Source organism: Nicotiana tomentosiformis, chromosome 10 (assembly GCF_000390325.3).
Source record: "Nicotiana tomentosiformis chromosome 10, ASM39032v3, whole genome shotgun sequence".
NCBI lineage: Eukaryota > Viridiplantae > Streptophyta > Magnoliopsida > Solanales > Solanaceae > Nicotiana > Nicotiana tomentosiformis.
The window spans coordinates 15,980,754-15,996,974 of NC_090821.1; the positions used below are offsets into that span (position 1 = coordinate 15,980,754).

Consider the following 16,221-nt stretch of genomic DNA (forward strand, 5'->3'; position numbering starts at 1 on the left):
CTATAGAATATTCTCCATTGAATGTTTCCTTCAGGGAAAACCGAGATTGCTGCCCCCGGACTTGATTTCCATTTGCCTTGCTTTCCATCTGTCTCCGGTTCCATGTGTCGCTCTATTATGCAAGTATTTAATATGAACATATTTTGCCCTATACATTACTGTTTGGATGGTTGTTACATATTGTTTCATAATGTATCGTATTGTATTGTACTGTATTGTTTGATGAATACAATGTTTGGATAGATTGTGTCGTTTGCCGTCGTTTTATGATATCACAAACCAGCAATATGAATAATAAACTTGCAATATTATAAAAAAATTTATGATACGGTATATAAAAAGGTAGGGTAAATGATAAAATAAAATTATTTAATAATAATGAAGGGTGAGATTGAAAGAAAAAGACAACGTAATGACGCGGCCACACCAAATTGGTCGTTACATAAAGTGACATATTTCGTCGTTGCGTAACGACGGATTTAACAATACGATACAACAAAATTTAAGTAACAATCAAAACAAATATCGTATTTAAAGTAACAATACAATACAATACGGTAGATAACAACCATCCAAACAAGTTGTAAAACTATCTGATAAGAATATATTTACACATAAAATATACAAATATACATTACCCTTTTGACTTCTTGAGAAAAGAAAATGTTTGTTTTATTTAAAAATCCTCTTAAGTTGTTCTGCATCTGCGTTGGCCTTTGCTTGTGCTTTGCTAGATTTGTGCTGTTATGCAAGTAGAAACATCCTTTCCTTCTCTTTATTCCATTAATAATTATGTTCTTTGGTACCCCTCAAGAATGTTTCTTGTAATTTGCCTTCATTTCAAATCTTGGTGTCTCTCTTTCTCAGTCTTGGAGCATATTTAATCAAAAAGGTGCAATCTTTCTTCCTCTGTTGCAATTATCTTTTGTGGGTTATTGTGGTTTCAGTGGAAATAGTTGAATTTCTAGTTCTTGTGTTACTCTTCAACAACTGTTAGATTGAATGATGAATTCTTGGAGTTTGTTTATATTGGCGTTGGGATTTTTGTGTGTGTCTGGGTTTAACCCATCAGATAATTACTTAATAGACTGTGGATCCACTAAAGATACTAATGTTGGTAATAGGGTTTTTGTGTCTGATAAATCAGCTTCAAAATTTCTTTCAACTTCTCAAGATATATTAGCTGATACCCCTTCAAACTCAGTTACAAAGGCTAACGATTCACCTCTATATCAAACAGCTAGAATCTTTACTTCAACATCCAGCTATAAATTCCCCATTAGTAAAAGTGGAAGGCACTGGATCCGTCTTTACTTTTACCCATTTGAGTACAAAACTTATGATTTGAGCTCAGCAAGTTTCTCTGTTTCCACACAACAGAATGTTCTCCTTGGCAATTTTAGTCCTAAAAATGTTTCCTTTAAAGAATTTTCTGTGAACGTAACAACGAGGGATCTTGAAATCACATTCTCTCCTTTGGCTGATTCAATTGCCTATATAAATGCCTTGGAAATTGTCTCTGTACCCGATAGCCTTATAACTGATGATGCCTCCACCTTTGATCCACCCGGGGTATTCAATGATATGTATGCACAGGCTTTAGAAACAGTTGCTAGAGTTAACATGGGCGGGCCCGCTGTGTCGTTTGAAAACGATACGCTATGGCGAAGTTGGGTTCCTGATAAAAGTTACTTAATACAGCCAGATTTCGCCAAGTCCTTGTCAAAGATTGGATCTGTAAAGTACACTCCCGGTGGAGCAACATTAGATATTGCACCACCGACCGTGTATGGTACGTGCACTAAGATGAATGTGGATGCTTCTGGTAATGATGCCATTGCTAATTTTAACGTGACGTGGGCGTTCAATGTGGACAGAGGTTTCCAGTATTTCATTCGCTTACACTTGTGTGATATTGTGAGTACAGCTGCTAATCAGCTGTTGTTTAATGTTTATGTTGATTCCTCGAATGCGGCTTCTGATTTTGATCTGAGTTCTAAAGTTCAAGGCAGATTGGCCACCGCATATTACATGGATTTTGTTACACCACCAGCTAATACCAACAACCTTAGCATTAGTATCGGCCCGTCTTCAAAGAGTGCATATCCAGATGCCTTTCTAAATGGATTGGAACTGTTGAAGTTGAATAATACTCAGGGCAGCTTTGCTGATATGGCCTCTGTTCCTCCCTCCACAAGCTCGGGCTCGAAAAACAATATCGGAGTCATCGTTGGTGTGAGCGTAGGTGTAACACTTGCTTTGCTCATGGTTGGTGTTTTGTTTTGCATGCACAGAAGAAGAAAGCAGGAACAACTTCGTCTTTCAAAGACGTGGATTCCTTTGTCTATTGGCGGTGGCACGTCTCATACTATGGGAAGCAAATACTCGAACGGGACAACCATGAGTGCAGCTTCTAACTTGAGTTATCGCATACCTTTTGCAGCCATGAAAGAAGCAACCAAAAACTTTGATGAGAGTTTGGTCATCGGGATAGGTGGATTTGGAAAGGTGTTCAAGGGTGTTTTATACGATGGTACAAAGGTAGCTGTTAAGAGGGGTAATCCCAGCTCCCAACAAGGTCTTAGAGAGTTCCAAACTGAAATCGAGATGCTCTCTCAGTTTCGCCATCGTCATCTTGTTTCGTTGATTGGATACTGTGATGAAAAGAATGAGATGATTCTTGTGTATGAGTACATGGAAAACGGAACCCTCAAGAGCCATTTGTATGGTTCAGATATGCCGAGTATGAGCTGGAAACAAAGGCTGGAGATATGCATTGGGGCTGCCAGAGGTCTACACTATCTTCATACCGGCTACGCGCAAGCAGTTATACATCGTGATGTCAAATCCGCAAACATATTGCTTGATGAGAATTTGATGGCAAAAGTTGCTGATTTTGGACTTTCTAAGGCAGGACCTGAGCTCGATCAAACCCATGTTAGCACGGCGGTGAAAGGGAGCTTTGGGTACCTAGATCCTGAATATTTCAGAAGGCAACAATTGACGGAAAAAAGTGATGTTTACTCTTTCGGAGTTGTTCTGTTTGAGGTTCTTTGTGCTAGGCCTGTCATTGATCCATCTCTTCCGAGGGAGATGGTCAATTTAGCTGAATGGGCGATGAAGTGGCAGAAGAATGGACAACTGGAGCAAATCATAGATCGGAATCTTGCTGGAAAAATAAGACCAGATTCCCTCAGGAAGTTTGGAGAAACAGCAGAGAAATGCTTGGCTGATTATGGCGTCGACAGGCCTTCAATGGGTGATGTGCTGTGGAACTTGGAGTATGCGCTTCAACTTCAAGAGGCTGTTATTCAAGTTGATCCTGAAGAAAACAGTGCAATTCAAATAGGAGAGCTCTCTCCTCAAGTGAATGATTTCAGTCGTGTTGATGCCAATGCTTCTGCTGTGCAGTTTGTAGCGTCAAATCTGGATGATCTATCTGGAGTTTCCATGAGTAAGGTTTTCTCACAATTGGTTAAGTCTGAAGGAAGATAAACAAATGAAGATGGTATATATATATATATATATATATTGTGCTTACCTCCTCACTTTATTCCACCTTTTGTTCATTAATCATGTTAAGATTGATTTTTTTTTCGTCATAGTTTGTTCTATGAATTGGTAAATTTTACAGAAAAGTCACTTCCAAGTCTTCTACGTCTGGATACTTTTTACCTGTCTTTTGATCTATAATTTTATATTTACTACAAGGTTTTTAATATATTTTTGATGTGTTAAACCGCTCTTGGAATGTCATGTCTAAAAGAAAGAGGCGCCTTTGGGAATCCTTGAAAACAGACCTGATCACCAAAAGCCACAAATTTCTATCCTCCATTTTCATCTTGCAATTCCCAATCAATTAATCAACTACACCTCAATCACAAATTAATCGGGGTCAGATATATGAATAATCTATATTGACTGCTCTATCCGCGTCCATTCTATTCCAATATGAAAAAGGAATGTCTTTCAAATCAAATTAAGGGCTCTCTAAAAGTAGAGATTTTGAAAATCTCACATTTATCCTTACATTGACATACAGATGTAAGTAACTAGTTGGTATAGCTCTATAGCTTATAATGATCTGATGCTTCCATTATGTTATGATAGCAAAATCCGCGTGTATTTTGAGAGATTGTGGGTCTTTGAGACTTTTCCTCCATATGATTTTAGGTTTATCTTGTACCTTTTAAGCTTCTTCAATCATCATAATTTGCATCTATGGACGAGTGCATTTGGAGTTCTAGGTATCGCATGGTCAAACCATCTGAGTCAACCTTTTCTCATTTTATGCTTTGTGCTATACATGCACCTCTCTCCTATGTTATTGTTTCTATTTTTGTTTACTTTAGTATGTTCACACATCCATCTTTAACAGTTGCATTTCTACAGTACTCATCTTGTGGATACGTTGAACCTTAAAGGTCCAACATACACTCCTATTTTTGGTTTCTCAGCCATCTTTACTACGTGACTTATATATGACACTCCTGTAACATTCAGTCATTTCAACCATTTTAGTTAATTTTGGGTTTTCCAATTTTACGAATCATGCCACTTTTCTGAAAAAAACTTGGCTTATATATCTGAATTACTTACATTTAGGCACCAGCATCCCATCTTCTGGAACAAAAAGCATGCTCGATCATGGTTAGTCTATTCCCCTTTCATAAACAGGAAAATTGAAATTGCCATTGCACATAACTTAAAATTGTGACCTTGTAGATGTAATTTCGCATTCTCTTGAAAAGTTGCTGATAACGGAGGTTTTGTGAGCTTGCATTGTAGTCTGGTACGACTCTTCACATTTTATACTTGTATTCTCATTCATATTGTAAAGAATGATGGTTGCGCCGATGAGTGAAGGTGTTGGCTAAAATAAGCTTTATATGGTGGAGCTTATACTAGGTTGTCATTGCGTGCAACCGAATGCTAGATATTTTTGAGTTAAGCATCATGTAAATTTTTTTGTCATCATAATGTTTAGACATGACCTATTTTGTCGACATAATTTTCAAGGAGTTGTATTCAGATCCATGTTAAGTTCCTCAGAATATCAAACCTTACTTGTATTGTGTACGTCCTGACAAGAAAGATTACCCCAAATTTGCCCTTAAATCTTGTCGCTCTTCTCTGTTTCCATCCTGCAGTTTTCTTTCAGATGCATGTTTGTCTCTTTACCTGTCTCATCTCTGACTCTGAGTGATCGCCGGAAGGCAGATTGCTAATCTATTCATTTTGGTGATTTTGCAAAGTTGGTGATTTAGGTTCAGATATCATAAGCATAATGTGACTTAGGTTCAGATATCATTTTCTGGTGATTTTAGGTTCTGATTGAGAAAATTGGGCTTCCAGATTGCCTCAGTTCTCGTTCTCTACAAGATGGCCACTGTAAGTTTCACTCAATGTTTTATTGAACTATTAAAGAACCAACCAAGTTATTGAGGATGCATACAGCTGATCCCAACTACGTAGGGATTGAGGCATAGTAGTAGTTGTCGTAAGAAATGGTTGGAACTGTCAATTACCAACAAAAAAATTGGGAAAAAGATTTGAACTTTTACCATTCAAGAAATAAAATAAAAATTAATGGATACATCAAAAACTAAACTCAACGCCAATGTTCTTATTGTTCTTGCTAGCGTCTGCATCCATTCTTGAAATGTGTTTATTAAAGATTTTAAGCATTTAACACATAGTCGATACTACTTCAACTTGATTCAAGAATAACAAATATGAAGAGATATCCCTTTAATGATCAATCAAACAACAAAATCCATGTCCACATCAGAGTGGTGAGAACCCAAAGAAAAAGAATGGAATGGAATAAAATCTGCAGGAGACTAGCAATTCAAATTACAATGAAATAAGTCAACAAAACAAGTACAGCATAAATACAAAAGGTAAGCACCAATAATAATCATTGTTAATTGTTAAACAATTAGAATCAGCAGTTCAATGTTGGCAACATTATTTCTACAAATCCATTGTCACAAAACTAAAACCCTCAAGCAAGCTATTATTCAGCAGTAAGGCAAAGTTCGAACAATCCCTCTTACCACAGGAGACCGAGTTCTATATTAACCAAAACTACCTTAAACACAACCTACACCAAACTACAACTGAAAATCACAAGGAAACTAACCGTCAGAATGCCAAGACTTTCCACAAGCAACTACCACAGGATGGGGAGAAATGTTTGGGTAAGAGATCAATAACCGAACCCCATCCTAGCTGCAACTATAACCCCATGCAACTAAACCAGAATCCCATAGTTTTCACAACCCTACCTCTCCCACCAAACCATGTTCCTCAATCATAGTTGGAACATGGACTCGCGGGTCACGCACTAAGCATGTGTCTCCAACTCAATGGCCAGAACATGATAATCCAGATAGAGAATCCGAACTATCTAGCCCAGATAGTCACAGAGGGACTCCGGATTGGGATGGACAATATAGCTGCAAACCCATGGCCGACCTCCACCGGCCAACAAACACAACTACACCCTCTCTTCCAAGCACCAAGAACACACCCATCTCCTTGGAGACATCAAAGTGTGAATCCACACAATACCACAAATCCAGTGAACATGAACCTACCCTTGTTTCACGGCAACAACCACCACCACTCCCATTACCAACCTATTACAACGGGAACCTCCACCAACTCCAATCGCCTTTTTCCAACATGCAGGCGAACCAAACGCAACCAAACTCTCCACAACATGTAGCAACCCACTAGAGTCCACCTACAATGCAACACAAACACCTGTAATGATCCCTACACCGGGCATGCTCAACAACAACAACAACAATGCACCGGTAGCAAACCACCAGAATCAACCTACTATCCAAACAAATGCAACACAAACACCTATAATGATCCCTACACCAGGCATGTTTCAACAACAACAACAACAATAATGCACAAGTAGAATACCCCCTCAAGTCAATCCACCATAACAACAGATGGAAGAGGAGGAAGGAGAGGACGAAATATCAACAATAGCAAGGGTGGAGTATGGAATGCTAAGAAACCCCAAAACACTAGCATTCAAGGAAATAAGAGAAAAAGGTTCATCTTATGCTGCCCCCAGGATTTGAGGAAGTTCTCCTTGAACATCAGAATGTTGATAACATCAACCCTGTTCAATTACGGAGTGGTAATATGATAGAAACTAAGAGTCCACCAAATTGTATAGAGAACCAGGTTCTCTATTAGTTCCCACGGTAAGCAATAGACTGTAAAACCAAATAGTATACGTAACCGGGTTCTCTATTTGTTCCTACAGTAAATCGGCAGTAAATAAAAAACAAGCGATATTTACGTGAAAAATTTCTTGCTCAAGGGATTAAAAATCATGACCTACCCTAGTAGGATTTCAACTCCACTAAACCGAGCAAACTTCAGATTACAACCTATTGCAATCTAGGAATTAAACTCTTAATCCCTCACCCCATACAATAATTCTATTGTAAGCCATTTGTAATAATTCTATTACAAAGCAATAAACCTTGACTAACTCTAGTCAAGAAACTAAACCAAACAATGGTTTAAATCTGTCCTACAAAGACACTTCTTCAAAGCAATGTAGGATTATAAATGAAGAACAAAATAACAAAGACTCAATAAACCTAAGAACTTAAGATATCTTCAACCTTTGGATCTGGTCAGCAGCTTTGTTCCTGAGAGAGAGGTGGCTAACACTTGTGAGAATATGATTTTTGGATTTGCAAATGTTGGGAAAATGAGTTCTCTTGCCTCATGTTGATAATATGTGTGTGTGAGGTCATCAAAGATGATGCAATAAAGTGTCCTTTAGTTTGGCCTTAGCAAGCTATGGTTGTATTGTTGTACTGCTACCAGATGGTACACTGCAACAACTTTTACAACCGTAGAGTTGACTGTACGACGACCAGGGGAACTGATCTCTATCTGTTCCCTCTGTTGTTCCCTAATTTAATTTCATTGAGAATTGAACCAGACATCTGACTAGTTACTCTAAACGCAAGGCAACTAATTGTATCAGGTTCCTTATCTGGTTCTCTCATGAAGTTTATCAAATCATCAAAACAAAAGACGCATAACTTATCAATTTCCTTCTTTTTGATGATGTCAAACTTAGAATTGATATTCCCCCCTAAGAACCAGATCTCCACATTGTTTCCCCTACGAATCAACTATATTCCCCCTGGGAACATGTTTCCTCCCTTTGAATTTTCAAGTAACATATCTTCTGCCAGCCGGTACAGTGCAGTAACTTTTGCAGCTGTAGAGTTGACTGTACGACGACCAAGGGAACTCATCACATCTGGTCCCTATCTGGTTCCTTGAGAACGTCTGGCAAATCATTAAAACACGAAATAGCATAACTTATCAATTTCCCCGTTTTTGATGATGACAAATCCAAAATTGATATTCCCCTTGATAACCAGATTCCTTATAAGTTCCCCTTACGGATCAGACATATAAGCAACATGTTAACATCAACGTCCCCCCTGCGAAGCAGACCTATCTTTCATGCACAACACATCATATCAATTCAATTATGTTCCTCCCCCTGTTGATACCTATGTAACTTCCCCCTTTTGGCATCGTTGAAAAGAATAACAGAAGAGGCACAATTAAAAAGAAGTTCAGCAACATTAACTCATGCCACTTGGGCAACACAGCATAAACAGTAATAAGAACAACAAGTGAATATCTTTGCACAAAATAGAGTGATTGCCCATAGTAGAGTAATTGTAACAAAAGCACAACAGTTTCAATCAATACAGAATATGATAATTTAAACAACTAAAGTACCAATATCATCAAACATAGGGATCAAAAGAAGATATTGATTCGAGGGAATTTGGAAGGAGTGAAAGACATGAATTACTGGGTAAGAAGAAAAGTAAGAGGCTAAGGTCTTGATGAGCTTGTCCATTCGTTCATTTACAATCCTTTGATCAATGATCATCTGCTCTCTCAGGTCCTCCACCCGTTTCCTCAATCTTTAATTCTCACCCTTCAACTTAGCATTATATTCTGCTAAGGGTCCACCGGGACCTGGTTCTCTACCTATCTAATCAGGCTGAACCATCAATCAGATCACCAAGAATATCCCCAAGCTTCTCCTCATCAAAACAAACTTAGTCCCATGCACATATAGCATTAGAATATCATATATAACATAGAATAATTTACTTCTATTCATAAACGTTGGGACTTAGAGGAACAAAGAGGTGATTCTGTTTTTGGAACTCAACAATGTCAAGAAGTTCTTCCATTTTTCAGTAATATCAGAGTTAAACACTCTGCCTAACATTACTTTTTGAGAGTTCAGATTCTCCTTCCTCTCCAACTACGATAACTCAACCTTTTGCATCTTTAAGGAACCAGGCTCCTCACTCACACTACCCATTCTTTTCCTGAGCAGTCAGGTCTCCCTCTTCTCTTTCTCAATCTGTTCACCCTTATCATTTGTTGCATCTTCTCAGCTGACTTTATTTTCTCCATTTTTCTATTCTTTGAGTTCTTTCTCAAGTGGATATTTTTCCACTTCATTCTCCACATACACCACATCAGCAAGTGACACCACTTCATCATTAATCAGCTTACTTTTCACCAATCCTTTTTACTAGATCAGAAGTTCGTTTATACATAGAGCTAAAAAAGAATTCATCATCAGAATTAATATCCTGAGACGGACTAGAGGGATCAGGTCCCTCATTCAGTTCCCCTTTTCCAGCACATTCACCAATTCCTTCATTCTTCAAGGCTTCTACAAACCCAGCAATAATTTCAGCCTTACTCTCTAGAATATTAGGTCTATCATGTTCCCTTTCAGTTAAAGTCTCATCAAAATCTACCAAAGACTTCTTGGGGTTTTGATTTAGATATAGTTAGGATTTTAGAAGATGACAGAGTTGGGTTCACTTCTGGAATATTTCGAGAGAAGGATTCTTTTTAGACAAGGTTAATTTTGGTTTTGAAGAAAATAATCATTTTTGGTTGGGTGTGAGGGAAGAAAATGGTTTTTTAGGGCAACAGGTCAGTTCAAAAAAGTTTTATCATTTTGGACTTCAAAAATTAAGAGAGGGGGGAATAAATTAATGACATGACACTTCAACAGTTTAAAAAGGCATATAAGGATTGAAGAGACTACTAACCTGAGTCACATGAACCAGGTTCTTTCACGGTTTTTGAAAATCTGAGCAAACATTTCTAGAACTGCAATGTCACTCTTACTTGTTTTGTCCTGAAACTGCCATGTGTGTATACCTATAACAGTATAGATTTGAGTTAGATGCCGCAAAAAAAAAAAATACTTTTTAGCATTGTAACTTTCCTTCTTAACATAGCCAATCATCGAGGAAATAGGTCCTTAGTTGAGTTTGATCAACCCCAACTCCAGACTGTTTCTTTCAAAATGGTCCCTATTCAGTGCCTTGGTGAAGATGTCTGCTACTTGGTCCTTCGTCTTTCGGAACTTCATACAAATCAGACCATTTCCAACATTATCCCTCAAAAGGTGATATCGCACATCAATGTGCTTTGTCCACTTATGATGGACCGGGTTCAAGCTATTAATACACCAAAGTCTTCAAGTTGTTTCTTGATCTATAGTAGTTGAGCACAACAAGAAGCAATAACCACGTATTCAGCTTCAGCAGTAGAAAGAGCCACAAAGTTTGTTTCTTTGTACCCCATGAAATCAAGCATGACCCTAGAAAATGTGCCATTCCAGATATGTTCTTTCTATCCACCAGATATCCAACATAATCAGCATCAACATATCCAACCAAGTCAAAATTATCTCTTGAAAAATAGACGAGGACCAGGTCCTGCGTTCCCTTAAGATACCTCAAAATTTATTTGGCAGCCTTCAAGTGAGATTTTTTTAGGCCAGGTTCCAATTACTGTTCTATCTGAAGGCCTAGGGACCAAGAGGCACACTTTGTTCCTCTCAAACTGATGGAGTTCTTCTTGCATAGCAACTATCTAGTTAGCATTTTCAATGCTTCTTTGATAAAATTTTCACTTAAGTCCTTAAAGTTCTCTGATAATCTAATCGAGATTATTATGTCGTGCATCTCTACTACTTCAATCTCTATCCTAATTAATGACTTGTGCACGAGTTTCTTTTTATCATCTAGAGGCGTTAGACAAGGGGATCCGTTATCCCCATATTTATTCATAAGATGTATAGAAATGCTTTCTAGGCTTATTAACCATGAAACATACTGTTGCAGGTGGGATCCCACAAAAATTTCTAACTAAGGTCCTCCTATTCTCATCACATTTTCTTTGCCGATGACCTAATGCTCCTGATGGAAGCTAACCTAAAAAATTGTAATTCCTTAATAGATACTTTGAATAAGTTTTGTAGCATATTGGGTCAAATTATTAATTTTAACAGATCTGTAATGACCCGATCAATCGTTTTGAGAATTAGTGTCCCGTTCGGTGGCTTAAAGTTTCGAGCAATTTTGTACTATGTATTATGGCTTGCATGTGTGGTCGATTTTGGATTTTGGATTTCGGATGATTCATGATTGATTTGGAATAAGGATTCTTATTTTAGAAGCTTAAGCGGTAAAGTTGACCGGGGTTTGACTTTTGTGCAGATGACTCTGGAATAGTGTTTTGATGATTCTAATAGTTTCGTATGGGGATTTTGGACCTAAGCGTGCATTTGGATTTGGATTTGGGGGTCCGTAGGATAATTTGATATATTTTGGCAAAAGGTTTGGAAGTTGAAGTTTTGGAAGGTTGCAAGGTTTGACCGCGAGTTGACTTTATTGATATCAAGTTCAGATTTCGATTTTGGAAATTGGAATAGCTTCGTTATGTCATTTGGGACTTGTGCGCAAAGTTTAGATTCATTCCGGGTTGATTTGATATGTTTCGGCACAAGTTATAAAATTTAGAAATTTTATGAATTCATTCGATGTGCGATTCGTAGTTTCGACGTTGTTTGATATGATTTGAGGCTTCGAGTAGGTCCGCGCTATGTTATAGGACTTGTTGGTATATTCGAACGGAATCCCGAGTAGATCGGATGAATTTCGGACTAGGTTCAGATCGTTTGGAACATTTTTGGTTAAGGCTGGACAGGTCTGTTTCTGGTGTGTCTGAATCTGCAGAGGGCTGGTCGTAGATGCGACATTTTGGTCGCAGAAGCGAAAGATGGGTGGAAGTAGGAAGCCTGCAGAAGCAGAGTATTGGGCGCACCTGCGCGTCTGCAGGAGCAAAATTTTTTATCGCAGAAGCGATTGGCAGTGCAGAAGCGTGATGTTTGCTCGAACCTGCGTTTGTACAGAAGCGGAATGTTTTCCTCAGGTGCGAAGGCTGGCCTCCAATGCTTCCCCGCAGAAGCGAAGATTTGGTCGTAAAAGCGACGCCGTAGGTGTGGCTAATTGTGTCGCAGGTGCGATGCCTGCGACACCTCAGTTTTGGGCGATTTTGGAGGGGTTCTTCACGAGTTTGATTTGGGTAAGTGTTCTTTATCCAAAATGGATTGTATTTCATGATTCCATACTCATTTATATCATTAAATTAGTGAATTGAATGGAAGAAAATAGGATATTTTGTAAAATCGTTCAAAATGTAAAATGAGGATTTGAAGGGCGATTCGATATCAGAATTTGATAATTTTGGTATGGTTGGACTTGTATCGGAATGAGTGTTTGAATGTTGTGAATTTTATCGGGTTTTGAAGTGCGGGCCCATGCTTGACTTTTGGGTTGACCTTTTAGTTTTAATTAAAAGACCACAGTTTTATTATCCGGAATTGGTTCCTATGAGTTTTATTTAAGCTATGAAATGATTTTGGCTAGATTTGAGCCGTCCGGAGGTTGTTTTACTCGAGAAGGTCATTTTAGAATATCAGTTTAACTTCGTCGAGGTAAGTATCTTGCCTAACTTTGTGTGGGGAAAACTACCCCTTAGGATTTTAGTCGTTTGTGCTATTTGTGTAATGTGAAAGCCGTATACGCGAGGTGACGAGTACGTACTCGGGCTTATATGTGGAAATCCTATCGGTTTAAATTCTTTGGCATCTTTTATGTATTTAATTGGAAATTGTTGGCACTTGTTATATCCTTTATTAGCCATGTCCACTGTTACATGCTTTATTGGAAGTTGTCGTTACATGTCACATTCTTTACTTGCCGAGCTTCTTATATGCTTTATTTGGAGTTATTATCACTTTTACCATTACATGATTTCTTTTATCGTTGAGTTGCCATTTCATTGAGGTACTTTCACTATTGAGTTTATTCTCAAACAATTAATTGGAATTGAAGTTATCAAAAGGAATTTAATCTATTTTATTCGAAGCTGTGTTTAAGGGAGGTGTTGTTCCTTGCTGAGTTATTTTTTCGTTCATGTTGTTGTTATTGAGCTTCTATACACGTTGTGTTGAGCTGTGGGCAATTTGTTATGAAATTATTGATATCCTGGAATCTTTGAAAAGGTTGTAGTCTACGGGCAGTTGTGATACGAGTTGATTATGTTGTGTTGTTGTGATGATAGTACATGTGAATTGTTGTGTGATTGGGTTGTTGTTATGCGGAGTATAAGGGTAGCATTTCACTGTTGTTATCATACGAGGCATAAGGGTGGCATCTCACTGTTGTTGAATGTATAGAGTGATACGAGTGGCTATTGTGTTATTGTCCGGACAAAGTGATAAGGGTGGCTATTACACAGAGTGATATAGGTGGCTATAGGAGAGATAAGGGTGGCTATGATATTATCAGGGCGGAGTGATGCGGGTGGCTATCAGAAAGATAAGGGTGGAAAATGTCAGGGATGATGTGTGATGGTTTGGAGGCATTGTGTTGGTGAATGTCGTGTGATGGTGTGACTTACATTGTGTTTTTATACTCTTTGCGAGAATTGTCTTGTTGTTTCAATGAGCTATTCGATGTCCTTGTTATTACTTATTAATTTGGGTTGCCGTAATACACTTGCACAAGTATACACTGTAGCATGCCACTTATACTAGCTTATGAGTACGAAACTTGACATTCATTGATCATATCCATGTATTATGGTATTATCCGTTTTATGTTGCTATTGAGCTTGTGATTATGCCGGGCGGTTTGTGATCATGAGCCTTTGATCATACCGGGCAGATTGTGATTGTGAGCATGTGATCATGCCTGGCGGATTGTGATAGTAAGCCTGTTATTATGCTGTGCAGATTGTGATTGTGAGCCTGTGATTATGTCAGGCGGTTTATGATTGTGAGCCTGTGATCATGGCGGGCAGATTGTGACTATGAGCTTGTGACTATTGTCGGGCGGATTGTGATAGTAAGCCTGTGATTATACTGTGCAGATTGTAATTGTGAACCTGTGATTATGCCGGGCGGTTTGTGATTGTGAGCCTGTGATGATACCGGGCGGATTGTGACTATGAGCCTGTGACTATTATCGAGTGAATTGTGATTTTGGCACGTGAGTTGTCCGTGCGGTTATAATTTTGAGATGTGGGAATGAGGTACCGTGAGTATATGATGGCGGGTTGAGACCCGAGACTTGTGACTATGATATGAGGTATCACAGAGTGATTTCGTTGTGAAACTTGTGTTAGACAACTTGATAAATTGTTTGCCCTTGTGTTCCTTATTTGGTTTTAAATGATGTTTTTCCGGTATTCTTACTGCTTTACTGCCTATATGCACATGTTGACTTTGTTTCCATTTACTAAATTCTTCTTTCCATTATTAGCTTTATACTGCTATACTGCACATGTTATTTTGTCTAGTGAGTGTCTTGACTGTACCTCGTCACTACTCCACCGAAGTTAGTCTTGATACTTACTGGGTGCCGACCGTGGTATACTCATACTACACTTCTGCATATTTTTGTGCAGATCCAGGTATTGGAGATATCGGACTCGGGCAGATTTAGCATGTTAGTCGCGAGGATTTAAGGTAGAGCTGCTTGGTCGTCGCAGTCCCTTGGAGTTCTTTCTTTTCTTTTTGTCCTGTCAACTTGTATTTGAACAGTATTGTATTTCGATCTCTGAGATCTTTCCATATATTAAGTTAGAGTCCGTGACTCTGTATTACCAGTCTTGGTAGGTTGTTATGATTATTGCCGCGTAGGCTAATTCCGCTTTTGTCTCGGTACTTATATTAACCCATATTTCGAATTATCATTATTAAAAGAAAATTGGCTTAAGTGTTATAGAAATCGGCTGTGTAACCGCACTATCATGTACTACGAGCCCTCTGTCCCAAGCATCTAACCAGGTCGCGTGGTTCACCGGTTCCACCGAAAACTCTCATTTGTTGAAGCAGAGCATAGTGCGCTTTAGGCGCTGAGCGAGAAAGGTCTATTCTTTCCTTTCGGTTTATTCACTGATCTAAAACTTAGCACTTGTTTTCTTATTAATTACCTAGTCTTAGAGACTAGGTGCCATCACGATATTCTACGGAGAAAAATTAGGGTCGTGACAAGATCTCGAATCCTTTTCTCCAATAACACCCCCAAGATGTTAAAAGACATCTTAGCCAAAGTCTGTACATGAAACAAACAACAAGCTTTGGAAAATATCTTTGCTTTCCAATGACCAATCATAGAATTTTTAAGAAAGACTTCCAGTTCATTATAGACATACTTAATATTAGATTACAAGGTTGGAAAACTAGCTTTTTGAACTTAGCAGGGATGTCTACCTTAATCAAAGCCACACTTGAAGCTATTCCAATCCATGTGATGCAAGTCTACGGCCTCCCAAAAGCCACTACTAGTAAGAAGCTATCCAGAAACTTTTGTGGGAAAGCACTAAAGATTAAAAAATATACCACCTTATCAACTGGGACAAAGTCACCAGCACTAAAAGAGAGGGAAGACTAAGGTTGTATAAATCCCAATGGAAAAATTTCATCTTTCAAGGCAGCTTTAGCATGGAGATACTCGAAGGATAAGGAATCTCCCTGGGCCCAAATTCTCCATAATAAGTATGGTATTAGGAAAAACTCTGCTAACAGACTTCAATATAAGGTTATGGGCTCGCACATTTCGCACATTTGGAAGAACATTATAGAAGGGATGAACATTTATGATAAAGGCCTCCATTAGCCCATAGGGGACGGCAATACCATCAATATTTGGAAGGATAAATGGATTAACCACTCAAAACCCTTAAGAAACCCAATACATGATCCCTTAATTCAGCATGAATCAAATTAAATTTTATTCACAGTCCTGCGTAACA

The 16,221-nt window shown here is 38.4% G+C and overlaps 1 protein-coding gene across 1 annotated transcript; it reads left to right on the forward strand.

Moving 5' to 3' along the window:
* The first annotated feature begins 681 nt into the window (after positions 1–681).
* LOC104092893 (receptor-like protein kinase HERK 1) lies at positions 682–3,661 on the forward strand. The gene has a single exon (XM_070187279.1). It carries the CDS (start codon positions 1,003–1,005, stop codon positions 3,493–3,495), a length of 2,493 nt encoding a protein of 830 aa, XP_070043380.1. The 5' UTR covers positions 682–1,002; the 3' UTR covers positions 3,496–3,661.
* Positions 3,662–16,221: the final 12,560 nt, after the last annotated feature.

Coding starts and splice junctions, on each gene's coding strand:
- LOC104092893 (XM_070187279.1), top strand. CDS start 1,003: ATGATGAATTCTTGGAGTTTGTTTATATTGGCGTTGGGATTTTTGTGT.